The 15,389-nt window shown below is 44.3% G+C and overlaps 2 protein-coding genes across 4 annotated transcripts in view; both read left to right on the forward strand.

The window, feature by feature from the left end:
• The window catches only part of COPS7B (COP9 signalosome subunit 7B), a 34,335-nt gene extending 19,721 nt beyond the window's left edge, over window positions 1-14,614 (forward strand). For all 3 annotated transcript variants that reach the window (XM_053598164.1, XM_053598163.1, XM_053598165.1), the window contains 2 exons: window positions 2,382-2,487; window positions 13,381-14,614. In XM_053598164.1, coding sequence (XP_053454139.1) covers window positions 2,382-2,487; window positions 13,381-13,539 — 265 coding nt within the window. In that variant the 3' untranslated portion in view covers window positions 13,540-14,614. The remainder of the gene's footprint in view (window positions 1-2,381; window positions 2,488-13,380) is intronic.
• On the forward strand, window positions 10,482-10,991 carry LOC128590772 (60S ribosomal protein L31-like). The gene has a single exon (XM_053598170.1). The coding sequence runs from the start codon at window positions 10,561-10,563 to the stop codon at window positions 10,936-10,938; it is 378 nt and encodes a 125-aa protein (XP_053454145.1). The 5' UTR covers window positions 10,482-10,560; the 3' UTR covers window positions 10,939-10,991.
• Window positions 14,615-15,389: the final 775 nt, after the last annotated feature.

Raw genomic sequence — 15,389 nt, forward strand, 5'->3', positions numbered from 1 at the left:
AGAAGAGACAGGAAATAATCTTAGAAAACATGTCTGGGTGCAGTGGCTCACACCTGTAATCCCAGCACTTTGGGAGATGAAATGGGAGGATTGCTTAAGCCCAGGAGTTTGAAGCTGCAGTGAGCTATGATCACACCATTGCACTCCAGCTTGGGTAGTAAAGAGACCCTATCTCTTAGTTAAGATAAAAATGAAATACCCCTTATATGAAAATAGTCTGGCATACAAAAATCTAATTTCTGATCTTAGAAGAGTTGGCTGTCCTATTCTGTTTTTGAGATGGCTGACACTGTTTTTACTCCACAGTTGTGTCTTGTTTTAAGTCCTCTACGTGCTTGATCTGGAGGTGCCAGACTAACCCTTATCCTGGGATGTTTACTAGTAGAGATTCTGGATTCCTTTTTGGATATGGGGTCCTACTCTGTTGCCTAGGCTAGATACAGTGGAACTATCATAGCCCACTGCAACATTAAACTCCTGGCCCAAGCAGTCCTCCTGCCTTACAATTATAGGTGCTGAACCACCACGCCTGGCTAGTTTTTAATTTTTTTTGCAGAGGCGGGGCCTTGTTATGTTGCCCAGGCTGGTCTTGGCCTCAAGCCATCCTCCTGCCTTGGCCTCCCAGAATGCTGAGATTAGAGGTACAGGCTACTGCACCTGGCCTACTAGTAGAGATTCTTTTTTTTTTTTCCAGTAGAGATTCTTAAAACTGGTGTTTAAGCACTAGAGGCAGATTTAATTTTTGTTTTTTTGTTTTGTTTTGTTTGAGACAGAGTCTCACTTTGTGGCCCTTGGTAGAGTGCTATGGCATCATAGTTCACAGCAACCTTAAACTCTTGGGCTCAAGTGATTCATTTGTCTCAGCCTCCTGAGGAGCTGGACTACAGATGCCCACCACAACGCCCAGCTATTTTTAGAGATGGGTTCTTGCTCTTGCTCTTGCTCAGGCTGGTCTCGAACCTGTGAGCTCAGGCAATCCACCTGCCTAGGGCTCTCAGAGTGGTAGGATTACAGGCAAGAACCACTAAGCCTGGCTGGAGGTAGATTTGAAACAAAATTGTTATGTAGAGAGATGCCACAAATGTGGCAAAATGTTCACAACTCTTGGATCTTAAGTGGAGGGCATGTAGATATTCATTATATTTTTCTAACTTTTGTTTTATGGCAGTGAAGAAGTAACTTAAAAACTTCTGAAAAAAGGGGAAATCTCCAAAATAGGATGCTTTTAGGTTTTCTTTTTTTCCTGTTGGGAAAAGTGATTACTCAGTGTCATCTATAAAATCTCTCTTGCTTCCTTTAATCTTAATACTGTAGAACCATTTCCTATTTGATACAAAGAGTGGAAATTAAAGGCATTTTCTTGGCTCATACCTGTAATCCTAGCATTCTGGGAGGCTAAGGCGGGTGGATTGCTTCCACTCATGAGTTTGAGACCAGCCTGACCAAGAGTGAGACCCCATCTCTAAAAATAGCCAGGCACTGTGGTGGACGCCTATAGTCCCAGCTACTTGGGAGGCTGAGGCAAGAGAATCACTTAAGCCCAAGAGTTTGAGGTTGCTGTGAGCTAAGACGCCACGAAGGCTCTGTCACCAAAATATGAATGAATGAACAAATAAATAAATAAAGGAGTTTTCTAAGAAAACTCAAGCCCTACACTCAAGTCACCATATTTGTCTCCTTGTAACCTGTGGTATGTATTTAGAAACACTTTTTTTTTAGAGACAGAGTCTTACTTTGCCGTGGCGTCACAGCTCACAGCAACCTCCAGATCTTGGGCTTAGGCAATTCTCTTGTCTCACCCTCCTGAGTAGCAGGGACCACAGGCGCCCGCCACAACACCTGGCTATTCTTTTGTTGCAGTTTGCCAGGGCTGGGTTAGAACCCGCCACCTTTGGTATATGGGGCCGGTGCCCTGCTCACTGAGCCACAGTTGCCGCCCCACACTTTTTTGTTTTTTGGAGACAGAGACTCACTATGTTGCCCTGGGTAGAGTGCCGTGGAGTCACAGCTCATAGCAACCTCAAACACTTGGGTTTAAGCGATTATCTTGCCTCAGCCTCCCAAGTAGCTAGGACTACAGGTGCCCACCACAATGCCTGGCTATGTTTTGTTGCAGTTGTCGTTGTTTAGCTGGCCCGGGCCGGGTTCTAACCGGCCAGCTTTGATGTATGTAGCTAGTGCCGTAACCACTGTGCTACAGGCGCCGAGCCATAGAAACACTTACCTTTTGGAAGGAGTGAAGGGGCAAGAGCCTGGCAGAGGGAGTATTAAATGAAATCCCTACAAACTGCTGGGGAGAGCCATTGACAAGGGAGATTTCTGAAGGTGGAAGAGACTTTTCAGACCTTTCTGCAGGTCAGGCCTGGTTTTCTCTTTTGCAGGTGTGATGGCTGTGAAGCAGTTCTGTTGGGCATCGAGCAGCAAGTTCTGAGAGCCAACCAGTACAAAGAGAACCACAACCGAACTCAGCAGCAGGTAGAGGCAGAGGTAAGGAAGAAAGGGAATATTTATTCTTTCTCCAGGATGTGCCTGTTTATTCCTTTGTATTGTTTTTGTTTTGTGAGTATTAGTGTAGATGAAAGAAGCAGTCATTTATAAACAGGTGCTGGGATACCAGGCTGACTGTGATGTGGCTCCTGCTTTTGGTGGTCTTTATTTCCTCTCTGATTCCTGGTCTGGAGAGGGTGATCAGGCCTGGAGAACAAAGAATGTTGTAGTTTTGGTACACATGAACTTTGCAGCTGTAGAACAAAAGAAAACAAGTTTGAGAATGGCTAGAAGGATGGTAGTTAGTGGAGTGGAGGGAGGGGTGCAATTGGGCAGGGACACATTGGGCTTCAAGGTGTGGGGATGTTCCACCTCTTAAGTTGTGCAGTAGGTGCCTACTGTTGATTTGATTTCTCTTCTCTAAACTGTACCTATATATTATAATCCTTTTAAATACATGATATATTTCATACTAATAAAAGAAGAAAAGGATAAAGTTTAGTGGATGAGATGCAAGGGAAGGTAGAAGGGTGTGGTTTTAGTGATACCTGGTTGTTCAGGACACTCTTAGTATCCTAGATGAATGCAGGGTCCAGCCTTTGTGTTAATGGGCATTTGTTTGTGTGCTTGTAACCTGACATGAGAAGTGACTTCAGAATTTGGCCTTTAAGACCAAAAACATTGATCTTTGTTAGCACTGGAAATCCTTTTCTAGAATGGATGGGGCTTAAAGTGTCAATGGTATTTAATGAGTTTTTTTTAATTAATTTTTTATTTCAGAGTATTACAGGGGTACAATCATTCTGGTTATGTAATTTGCATTTGTACATTTTAAGTCAAAGTTAAAAGTGTTCCCCTTCACCCAGAATATGTGCATTGTACCAGTTAGGTGTCAATTTATCCTACCTCTCTTCCCCACTCCTACCTACTTGATTTACTTCCATATGTACACATACGTGTTGATTGACTAGTTCTAATTATATGAGTATGTTGTGTTTGTTTTCTCATTCTTGTGATACTTAGAAGAATGGTCTCCAGTTCCATCCAGGTTGTTCCGATAGATCCTAGATAGCCATTTGTTTTTTATGGCTGAGTATTACTCCATGGCATACATATACCTCATTATTTTAATCCATTCATGTATCGATAGATTGTTTCCACATCTTTGTAATTGTGAATTGTGCTTCTCTAAACATTTGAGTGTACCACTCACAAAAAGTTATTCATGATGGATTAAAGACTTAAACCTAAGGCGTGGAACTGTAAGAATTCTAGAAGTGGGCGGCGCCTGTGGCTCAGTGAGTAGGGCGCCGGCCCCATATGCCGAGGGTGGCGGGTTCAAACCCAGCCCCGGCCAAACTGCAACAAAAAAATAGCCGGGCGTTGTGGCAGGCGCCTGTAGTCCCAGCTGCTCGGGAGTCTGAGGCAAGAGAATCGCGTAAGCCCAAAAGTTAGAGGTTGCTGTGAGCCGTGTGATGCCACGGCACTCTACCCAAGGGCGGTACAGTGAGACTCTCTCTACAAAAAAAAAAAAAGAATTCTAGAAGTGTTGGAAAAACTCTTAAAGATATTGGTCTAGGGAAGGAATTTATGAAGAAGAACCCCAAAGCTATCACAGCGACAACAAAAATAAATAAATGGTAGCTGGGCGTTGTAGCAGGCACCTGCAGTCCCAGCTACTTGGCAGGCTGAGGCAAGAGGATCTCTTGAGCCCAGAAGTTTGAGGTTGCTGTGAGCTATGACACTATAGCACTCTACTCCGGGTGACAAAGTGAGACTCTATGTCAAAAACAAAAAAAAACAAATGGGACCTGATCATAAAATTAAAGTTTATGCACAGCCAAGGACACAATCAATAGAGTAAGTAGACAACATACAGAATGAGAAAAAATACTGCGTGATATACATCAGATGAAGGGCTAATAACCAGACTCTACAAAGAAATGAAGCGGGCGGCACCCTTAGCTCAGTGGCTAGGGCGCTAGCCACATACACTGGGGCTGACGAGTTTGAACCCAGCCCTGGCCAGCTAAAACAACAGTGACAACTGCAGCAAAATAAATAGCCGGGCATTGTGGTGGTCGCCTATAGTCCCAGCTACTATAGGACGCTGAGGTAAGAGAATCACTTAAGCCTAAGATTTGGAGGTTGCCATGAGCTGTGACACCACGGCACTCTGCCAACGCTGACATAGTGAGACTCTGCCTCAAGAAAAAGAAAAAAAAACTCAAGCGAATCATCAAGAAATAAAATCAACCCTGTTAAAAAGTGGGCAAAAGACATAAATAGAAACTTTTCAAATAAAGATAGACTATTGGCCAACAAACACCTGAGAAAATGCTCAACATCTCTATTCATCAGGGAATTGCATATCAAAGCCACAATGAGATATCACCTAACCCCAATTGAGAATGGCTCAGATGTGGAAGTCCCAAAGCAAGAGATGCTGGCTTGGATTCGGAGAGAAAGGAGCGCTCGTTCACTGTTGGTGGGACAGCAAACTAGTACAGCCTCTACAGAAAGTAGTATGGAGGTATCGCAAAGAACTAAAAGTGGAGCCTACCTTTAGATCCAGCAATCCGGTACTATGTAATTACCGAAAGGAAAAAAAAGACATTTTATCAAAGAGACACTTGCACTTGAATGTTTATTAAGTGTGTTTTAAAAATTAGGGGTCCTAGAGTATGGTAGAGTGGGACTTAGAATTCCAGCTAAGTAGCCCAAGAAATTAGTACATGTGCCTTCCAAATGAGATTTGTGAAATTTGATGAGTTCCCCTATGGTGTTATGTACTCTTTAAAAATAAAACCTATGTCTTATTTATCTTTCTAAGATCAGCTCTTTGTCGAAGGCATAACCCCCAGTAGTTTATTCAGATGTAGAATTGAATGTTTCTGGCACACCAAGTGTGTCACTGGACTGCTGAACTGTGCTTTTCATGAACTAGAGCTAATTCATTTTGAACACACACATGTATCTTTTATATATAGATACTCTGTTAATGTTCAATCCATAGTCCATTTTTAATCCTACTTCTATAGCCAAGGAAGTTTGATCTATATTAAACATTAGCCAAAAGCAAAGAAAACTGGGAAAATTATTCTCCTGCTGCTTCTCTGACCTGGAGTTGAGGTCCAAGCAAAGTAGAAAGACACCTTCTGTGTCTTCTTTCCTATAAATCAAACCCTGGCAAAGTAAGGGTTTTGGAGGCTAACCCCACACTCTGCCTAACCTTGGGGTAGCTGTGTGTAACCCATAGTTTTTAGCATGATGACTGCTGGTTGCCCCATCTTGCCTGCACTGTTGTTTGTGTGGTAGGTAGTGTGTTGGCATTGTGGTCAAAGATGAATGATACCAGCTTTAGAGTTTTGTACTATTCAAGTTTATTTCTGTGACAGTTGGCATTGGATAAAAGGCACGTGTGCACAGAGCTACTGCAGACGCTTGGCTAATGTTTGAGACATACCCTGTAGTTACACAAGTGCTAAATCAGTTATTTTTAAAAAACAGATCACACCAGTACACATGGACTTGTTATCAGCAACTCACTGGTGGAAAACACAGCTGCACCTGCTGGCAGAGTCTGATGCTGCCGGCAGGTGGCAGTAAGGATTTCAGTTGAAGAAAAACACATCTGGGCGGCGCCTGTGGCTCAGTCAGTAAGGCGCTGGCCCCATATACCGAGGGTGGCGGGTTCAAGCCCGGCCCCGGCCAAACTGCAACCAAAAAATAGCTGGGCGTTGTGGCAGGCGCCTGTAGTCCCAGCTACTCGGGAGGCTGAGGCAAAAGAATCACTTAAGCCCAGGAGTTGGAGGTTGCTGTGAGCTGTGTGAGGCCACTGCACTCTACCGAGGGCCATAAAGTGAGACTGTCTCTACCAAAAAAAAAAAAAGAAAAACAAATCTGAGGAAAAGGCCAAGGCCACCTCCACCACCAATTAAAACAGTCCATTGACTTAACAGTATTTTGGAAAGACTGGAACAGACCATTATGGGCAGGGAGAAAGAGTTCCTGGTCAAAGCTCAGAGCCTTCTCGGTGTTTTCATCTAGTGAGTGCATGGTCCAGCTACTTAATCAATGTAGGATGCTGATTGTGCCCTGCTTGAGGGACACAAAATGTACTCACCAAATAGTTACTGACTTGAAAACAAATCTATAAAGAACAAAGGTGATTCTGTCATATTTTGCTTGTAGTTATACTTCTGTTGCTCTTGGCATGAGATTTTTTAGCCATTTTCTCAGCTCAGTTGATCTTTTCTCTTTATTTGTTCTTCAGTTAGATTTGCTGTTCTCAGAGTGAAAAATTCAATATCCTCCCTCCCCTCAGTCTTACAACAGCAACTTTCTTCTCTGAGTTGTAGCTTCAAGAGCCCTACTTCTGAATGAAGTCAGCCTGATCACAAACTGCCTAAGAATATTCTCTCTTTTAGCCTCTCATAGAGGTTACATATTATGATTGAGAGTTCCAGCATACCTGGGGGATAGAACAATAATAACATTATGACCTGTTAAATTGTCTAGAGCAGCACTCTGAGGGGAGGTAAAAATTAGTCACAGCATCACAACGCACTTTCTTATTTAAGTTGATTTTGGAACATATTTTTCTTTATATTTGAATGTTTCTATGGCTGATTTTCTGTGGAATGTTAATATATAGCTATCACTACGTTTAAAAAATAGGCTATGTTCCAATCATGTGGGTAATAAAGCATAATTGGACAGAATCAGCTCTATTTTCCATGATGTGGAAACCCCCCAGGAATTAAGTTAGTGACAGTCATAAGATTTGTTGGCTGGTATACTGCCCCAACAGCATGCCTCCTGGGACCTCTTGTAAGCCAGGCCACAGAAGGAAGAAAGTCAGAAGGCACTGGACCAAATTTAGGCCGAAGACAAGTGTGTGGGGATGATACTTGTCATCAACTGAAGGATGGCTAGTCTATAAGGCAGAAACAGATTTAACTGGTAAATCTACTGGGGTAGCCAGTCCAGAATCCCAGAAGGAGCTGTCCACACTTAGATCTGCCCAGCTTCTGAAGAAAGTTGATCACTAAGCCCTTCTGTGGATGGAGAAGGGTAATGCTAGCAACTAGAGGAAGATCATGAGTTCATGTTATTGTAAAGGAAGATGATATTGGAAGTGTTCAACTTTGAAAAGATTAACTGTTTGTAGCGTGAAAGAGTAAAATAGGCTAGGTGCCATAGCACAGTGGTTATGGCTCCAGCCACGTGCACTGAGGCTGCTGGGTTCAAACCCAGCCAGGGCCAGTTAAACAACAATGACAACTGCAACAAAAATGCCAGGCGTTATGGGGGGACACCTATAGTTCCAGCTACATGGGAGGCTGAGGCAAGAGACTCGCTTAAGCCGAAGAGGTTGAAGTGGCTGTGAGCTGTGACGCCATGGCACTCTACCCAGGGCAACATAGTGAAGAGTAAAGCATCAAAGTATCGGGGGTCATTTGAACTGGTTGGTTGCTAAGAGGCAACAAGGTGGTGAAGGTGCCACAGGCACAGTTTGCTGTGGTCATTAGATCAGGGACTAGTTGCCCAGCCACAGATGCTCTGAATCTGAAGCTAGCCCAAGTCACCTGAGGCCACTTTATTTATTTTTTATTTTTTTTTATTGTTAAATCATAGCTGTGTACGTTAGTGCAATCACCTGTACCCATTCTAAGATGCACCATAGATGTGGCCCCACCCACCTGAGGCCACTTTAAAAAAGAGACATGCTGAGGGCCAGTGTGGTGGCTCATGCATGTAATTCCAGCACTCTGGGAGGCGGAAATGGGTGGATTGCTTGAGCTTATGAGTTTGAGCCCAGCCTGAGCAAGAGCAAGACCTCATCTCTAAAAAATAGCCAGGTATTGGGTGGCGCCTGTGGCTCAGTGAGCAGGGCGCCGGCCCCATATACCGAGGGTGGTGGGTTCAAACCCGGCCCCGGCCAAACTGCAACAAAAGAAAAAATAGCCGGGCGTTGTGGCGGGCGCCTGTAGTCCCAGCTACTCGGGAGGCTGAGGCAGGAGAATCGCCTAGGCCCAGGAGTTGGAGGTTGCTGTGAGCTGTGTGACGCCACGGCACTCTACCAAGGGCTATAAAGTGAAACTCTGTCTCTACAAAAAAAAAAAAAAAATAGCCAGGTATTGAGACGGGTGCCTGTAGTCCCAGCTACTCCGGAGGCTGAGGCAAGTGAATTGCTTCGAGCCCAGCAAATGAGGTTGCTGTGAGCTGTAATGCCATGGCACTTCACCAAGGGGGACAAAGTGAAACTCTTACCTCAAAAAAAAAAAAAAAAAGAGAGAGACATGCTCGTTATTTTCTGATAGGCCAATGATAATTTTATCCTATAGAAACACAGGTGCAAACAGATTGAAAATATAACCATTATTTGGGGAAATGCTTTTTCTTACTCATGTAGGGTTATGAGACTGATAAATATATATTAAATGAAAGAATCAGTATAGAAAACTGTTTGTAGTGGAGAAGCATGAATCCTATGTACTCAATCTTGATATGAGGACAATTAATGACAATTAAGGTTATGGGGGGGGGGAAGCAGAAAGAGGGATGGAGGGAGGGGGGTGGGGCCTTAGTGTGTGTCACACTTTATGGGGGCAAGACATGATTGCAAGAGGGACTTTACCTAACAATTGCAATCAGTGTAACTGGCTTATTGTACCCTCAATGAATCCCCAACAATAAAAAAAAAAAAAAAGAAAAGAAAACTGTTTGTAGTATAAGTTAATTTATTATTTATTTATTAATTTATTCATTTTTTAGAGACAGTCTCACTTTGTTGCCCTCGGTAGTGCCATGGCATCACACAGCTCACAGCAACCTCCAGCTCTTGGGCTTAGGTGATTCTCTTGCCTCAGCCTCCTGAGTAGCTGGGACTGCAGGTGCCTGCCACAACGTCCAGCTATTTTTTTGTTGCAGTTTGGCCGGGGCTGGGTTCCAACCTGCCACCTTCTGTATATGGGGCCGGTGCCCTACTCACTGATCCACAGGCATTGCCCAGTATAAGTTAATTTAGTAAAAATTATTGAATAACATGAGGAAATAGGCTAGTGCTTATGAGCCAAGGTGAAATTAAGGAAAATTTTTTTTTAATTTTTAATAAAGCTATTTTGCTAAATGAGAAAGGTAATTTTTGCTGGAAAGATACCATTTTTGTAAATATAGGCTTTGTAAAACTTGTTAGTTTTCTAGTGTCTTATTTGATTAAAATTTTGTCAGTTTGGGGGAAACTTTAAAATATAGGCACCCGCCAGAACACCCAGCTATTTTTTAGAGATGAGGTCTTGCTCTTGCCCAGGCTGGTCTCAAATTTGTGAGCTCAAGCCATCCACCCATCTCCGCCTCCCAGAGTGCTGGGATTACATGCGTGAGCCACCCCACCTGGCCTGCCATCTGCGGTATACAGGGCTGGCACCCTACCCACTGAGCCACAGGCGCTGCCCTGGAAATCACATTTCTTAATCTCTCCTTCAGGGTCATCAAAATATGTGTTGAAGGAAAACAAACAAATGAATAATAGCAAATGCCCTTTTATAGTAAGCCAGCCACTTGGCTTCAGATTCTTCACTCTCTGACCCATCAAGTGACTTTACTGAACAAGACATACTAAAGCCACCAGGAGGGTTGGGGGGATTCCCAGATTGTGTTTCTTTGTCTGGAGGGACACTGGACAAACCCTGGCTTGACTTAGACTGCCCACAGTCCTCTGTCACTCTACTCTTCTTTCAGAAAGGTTACATTGTTGATTTGGAGCATGGCTGTGTCTCCCATCTCCAAATGACAACAAAAACAACCTGTAGTCTAGGTGAGCTTGACTGTGCAGATGACGGCTTTTCAAAATCTGGAACCTGGGGTGGTGCCTGTGGCTCAAAGGAGTAGGGCGTTGGACCCATATGCCAGAGGTGGCGGGTTCAAACCCAGCCCTGGCCAAAAACTGCAAAATAAATAAATAAATAATAATTAAAAGAGAGACGACCCGGAAGTTGTACTTGCACCCACCCCTTTCCTCCTCCCACAATTCCGCGCGCTCTTTCTTTCCAACTTGGGACCTGTAGGATGGCTCCCGCAAAGAAGGGTGGCGAGAAGAAGAAGGGCCGGTCCGCCATCAACGAGGTGGTGACTCGAGAATACACTATCAATATTCACAAGCGCATCCATGGAGTGGGCTTCAAGAAGCGTGCCCCTCGGGCACTCAAAGAGATCCGGAAATTTGCCATGAAAGAGATGGGAACTCCAGATGTGCGCATTGATACCAGGCTTAACAAAGCTGTCTGGGCCAAAGGCATAAGGAATGTCCCATACCGTATCCGTGTGCGGTTATCCAGAAAACGCAATGAAGATGAAGATTCACCAAACAAGCTCTATACTTTGGTTACCTATGTACCTGTTACTACTTTCAAAAATCTACAGACAGTCAACGTGGATGACAACTAACTGGTGATTGTCAGACATACCAAATAAAATTATAAAATGACAAAAAAAAAAAATAATAATAATTAAAAGAAAAAAACAAACAAAAAACAAAATCTGGAACCTACTTTTTGTCTTGCTTACTTAGCATTGTTTCACCTCTGCATTTGGACTATCTCTTCTCCAGGCTCCTAATTATTCTAACTATTGAGAACTTGTGGCCCAGACTACTCTATTCTTACTCTGTAGAAACCAAGCTTCCTGCTTCCCAGAGAACATGGAAGCCACTAAACAGGGAAGTCCTTTTACTTTCTCCCGACAAACATACACCTCACTCTGTACAACTGTCTCTTTATCTTCCTTCTAAAGATTTTTTTTTTTTTTTTTGAGACAGCCTCACTTTGTTGCCCTTGGTAGAGTGCTGTGGCATCACAGCTCACAGCGACCTCAAACTCTTCGGCTTAAGTGATCTCTTGCCTCAGCCTCCTAAGTAGTTGGGACTACAGGTGCCTGCCACAATGCCTGGCTACTTTTTTGTTGTAGTCGTCACTGTTTGGCAGGCCCTGGGCCAGGTTCAAACCCACCAGCCCTGGTGTATGTGGCTGGCACCCTAGCTGCTGAGCTACAGGTGCCGAGCTCTAATGATTTTTTTTTTTTTAGAGACAGAGTCTCACTTTATACCCCTCCGTAGAGTGCTGTGGCATCACAGCTCACAGCAACCTCCAACTCCTGGGCTTAGGCAATTCTCTTGCCTTGCCTCCCGAGTAGCTGGGACCATAGATGCCCGCCACAACGCTCAGCTATTTTTTGTTGTAGTTTGGCTGGGGCTGAGTTCGAACCCACCACCCTTGGTATATGGGGCTGGCGTCCTACCTGCTAAGCCACAGGCACCGCCCCCTAATGATTTTTTTTAAAGGCTAATATTTATTCTAGCATTCTGGGAGGCTGAGGCAGGAGGATCCCTTCAGCTCAGTAGTTTGAGATCAGCCTGAGCAAAAGTGAGACCCTGTCTCTGCTAAAAATAGAAAAACTGAGGCAGGAGGATCACTTAAGCCCAAGAGTTTGAGGTTGCTGTGAGTTATGATGCCACAGCACTCTACTCAGGGCAACAGCATGAGACTCTGTCTCAAAAAGAAAAAAAGGCTAATATTTATTTAACTGGATACTTCTCTCTTCTTCCTGCTTTTCTTTTTTTCTAAGCTTACTGAAGAGCAAAGGTATAAAAGATCCATTAGAACTGGTTTCAGAGAATGTGTAAACAGGTACTCCTGTAGTACAGAACAGGTACAAGTGCAAATCAGTGCTATCACTTTTCAGAAGGCCATTTGGCAATTCTGATGCAAAAGTAAAATATGTGTCCACTTGATCTGGAAGGCTCACTTCCAGGACTATGTGTCCATCAGTGGTCACAAAAGTATGCAAAGGTGAACATGGAAGACTGTGTTTATAGAAGCACTGAGAAACAAACTGGGAACCAGTTGAAAAATTGGAGAGCACGGCTCGGCACCTGTAGCTCCAGAGGCTAAGGTACCAGCCACATTACACCAGAGCTGGCAGGTTTCAATCCAGCCCGGGCCTGCCAAACAACAATGACAACTACAACCAAAAAATAGCCAGGCATTGTGGCAGGTGCCTGTAGTCCCAGCTACTTGGGAGGCTGGGGCAAGAGAATGGTGTAAGCCCAGGAGTTAGAGGTTGCTGTGAGCTGTGATGCTACGGCACTCTACCCAGGGTGACAGCTTGAGGCTCTGTCTACAAAAAAAAAAAAAAAATTGAAAAGCATTCATAATAGAGTGGTACACCGATGTTACAGAGAATATGTGTCTTCTGTGGAGAAATACTGAGCTTCTTAAACATTTTTGAGGCCCTACTTTGTTAAGTGAAAAAGGTGAACTGCAAATTCCATGATAGCATTTTGCTAGTTCTTTTACCACATTTTCTTCACTTATCACTTAGTTGGCTAAAGTTCATCCTCTACTTTTTTTTTTTTTTTTGAGACATCACTTTCTCGCTCACAGCAACCTCAAACTCTTGGGCTCAGGCAATTCTCTTGCCTCAGCCTCCCAAGTAGTTCTACTTTTTTATTCAGGAAGAGTTCTTAGAGCTGTAGTCCTGAAGTTCTTATGAAAACATGTGTGGTTTATACATGAAAAACTATTAGTTGAATATAGAATTCTTGGGTCACTTTCTTTTCCTAAGGACAATTTAACCATTATTCTCTCACCTTCATTTACTTCTCCTTGTTTCAACCAAGGAAGCCGTTGGTTCCATCTTTTTGCTTAACTTATTTCCACATCTTCCATGAGTAGCCCATAATTGTTTCTCCTCACCTTGGTTTCTGAAGATTGCAGATTTTCTTGCAGAGGACTTTAGCTGCTTTTCTGTGTGACCCTTATAGTGAGAGCAAGTGTTGGTGAGTTTCTGGGGCTTATAAGCTGAGCACACCACTTCTGTATCTCACTCCAGGTTACCAACATCAAGAAGACACTCAAAGCCACGGCGTCCTCTTCAGCTCAGGAGATGGAGCAGCAGCTGGCTGAACGGGAGTGTCCCCCTCATGCTGAACAGAGGCAACCCACCAAGAAGATGTCCAAAGTGAAAGGTCTGGTCTCCAGCCGCCACTAGGGCCGGCTGGGGCAGCTGGCACTCACCAGGCCTGGGTCAGTTGGGGAGGGGACACCACAGGCCTATTTCCTCCCCTCTCTACCTACAGTGAGTTCCAGACCTGCCCACCCCCTCACCAGCGCCTCCCCACCCTGTCGGTACTGTTCCAGAAAAACTGTTACTCCTCTTCCTCACCAACTTCCTCCTTCCCCAGTTGTTCCCTTCAGACTCAGGGGCTCCACTGATGCCATCCTAACAGGGTCAGACACTGCCCAGCTTCCCTTCAGGAGGTTCTCGTCTCTGTGTAAGGGCTTGTCTCCCTCCCAGTTTTTCTTCTGCTCCACGTCATTTTGTCAGACTGGTCATAAGCCAGAGGCAGCTTTAACTGGCCCCCAGAGATGACTGTGGAGGAGACCCCCTCTGTAAGTGAGGAGGGGGTGTTCCTTCTTCAGCCCCGTGTACCCAGTGGTGCAGGCCATCTCTCGCCAGGTATCAAAATGCTTCATTTTCCCTCTCCTGCCTTATCCCCTGTTGGCAGCTCCAATTCAGGCCATGGAGGGATGTGGTGCTGGGCTATGTTTACTAAACCTGCGGGTTTTCAGCCTCTTAAGCCCAGCTCTGATCTCTCATTAGTTGGGAGCAGTGGGTCAACTAACTTCTAGCATCTGAGCGGAACGGAGGGTGCTGTGGGTCTGCTAGGTGGCAGAAGTTGTTTCCTCCAGCTGTGCTCTCTGCTGGCTGCTCTTCCTGCTGCCTTTGACGACTCAGCCTTGTTTTTGGTGTGTAGGCCCCAGCTGCCCACTGGGGCTGTCTGACAACACTGCTCTCCTGAGACTTTTGATCCCTCCTGGCTGCACCTGAGGTGGGGACGGTGGTATCAAGGACCCTGTCTGGTGAAGGACCTGTTGCTGCTTCTGTCTCTGTCTCTCCACCCCTCCTTGGCTGATGCCCCAGAGCCCTGATGATGGCATTCTCCTGGCAAGAGAAAAGGACTTAACTAGATTTTCTGAACTTGAACAGTTTTAGGTTATATTTTAATTTTTTTTTTTTTTGTACAGGTTCTGATTCTAATACATTTCAACATGCTTTTCCCCCCGTGTCAATATTTGTTACAGACTCATCGCCGGGGACTTTTCACCTGGTTGGAGGGTGGCATGTGTGTATGTGTGTGCGTGTTTTGTTTTGTGTTGTTTTGTTTTGTTCCGGGAGGCGGAGGTTCTGGACTGATATTAAAGTTCATTGAGGAAAAAGCACATTTTTAGAACAAAAAAATAAAAGCATAGATTTAACATATGTGACTGTGGAACATGGGGTAGCATAGCTTATGGATCTTAAGGGGCTGGGATTACAGTGGTTCAGGGAAATGTGATGCTATTTCAGTATGATCTTTAAAAAATGGAATTTTCCTTTTTCTAAAATGTCCAGCAACTGCCAACTGTTGATCAAATGTTAAAGTATTCTTGTTTCCCTTTTAAGCTGGCCCATGTGCCCAAATAACATTATTCTCAACTGGAGAGAAAGTTTAATTCCCAAAGTATGTTTCATGAAACCCCTTGTAAGAAACTCTGTGGAATAGGGGTTCTGTTATTAAATAAATTTGGCACTCCCTGCATTTCATATCCTCACTGGAAATTCATTGTTGAGGCCTCCAAGAAGTCCTGGGGAGGAAGCCTGTGCCTACACTCATTTTACCACCAGATCTTTTTGGGTAATAAGTAGTGGAACACATTTGGGGGAAATTTGGGGAAAAGGATATTTCTCAAAAAGCTAAGTGAAGCTGAACAGCTCCCAGCCCTGTAGGTTTTTCTAACTATTCTTTCTAGACTCCATATAGGCACACTAATTCTCAGCAATTTGTCTTTTATCCAGTA

Source organism: Nycticebus coucang, chromosome 7, assembly GCF_027406575.1.
Source record: "Nycticebus coucang isolate mNycCou1 chromosome 7, mNycCou1.pri, whole genome shotgun sequence".
Classification (NCBI taxonomy): domain Eukaryota; kingdom Metazoa; phylum Chordata; class Mammalia; order Primates; family Lorisidae; genus Nycticebus; species Nycticebus coucang.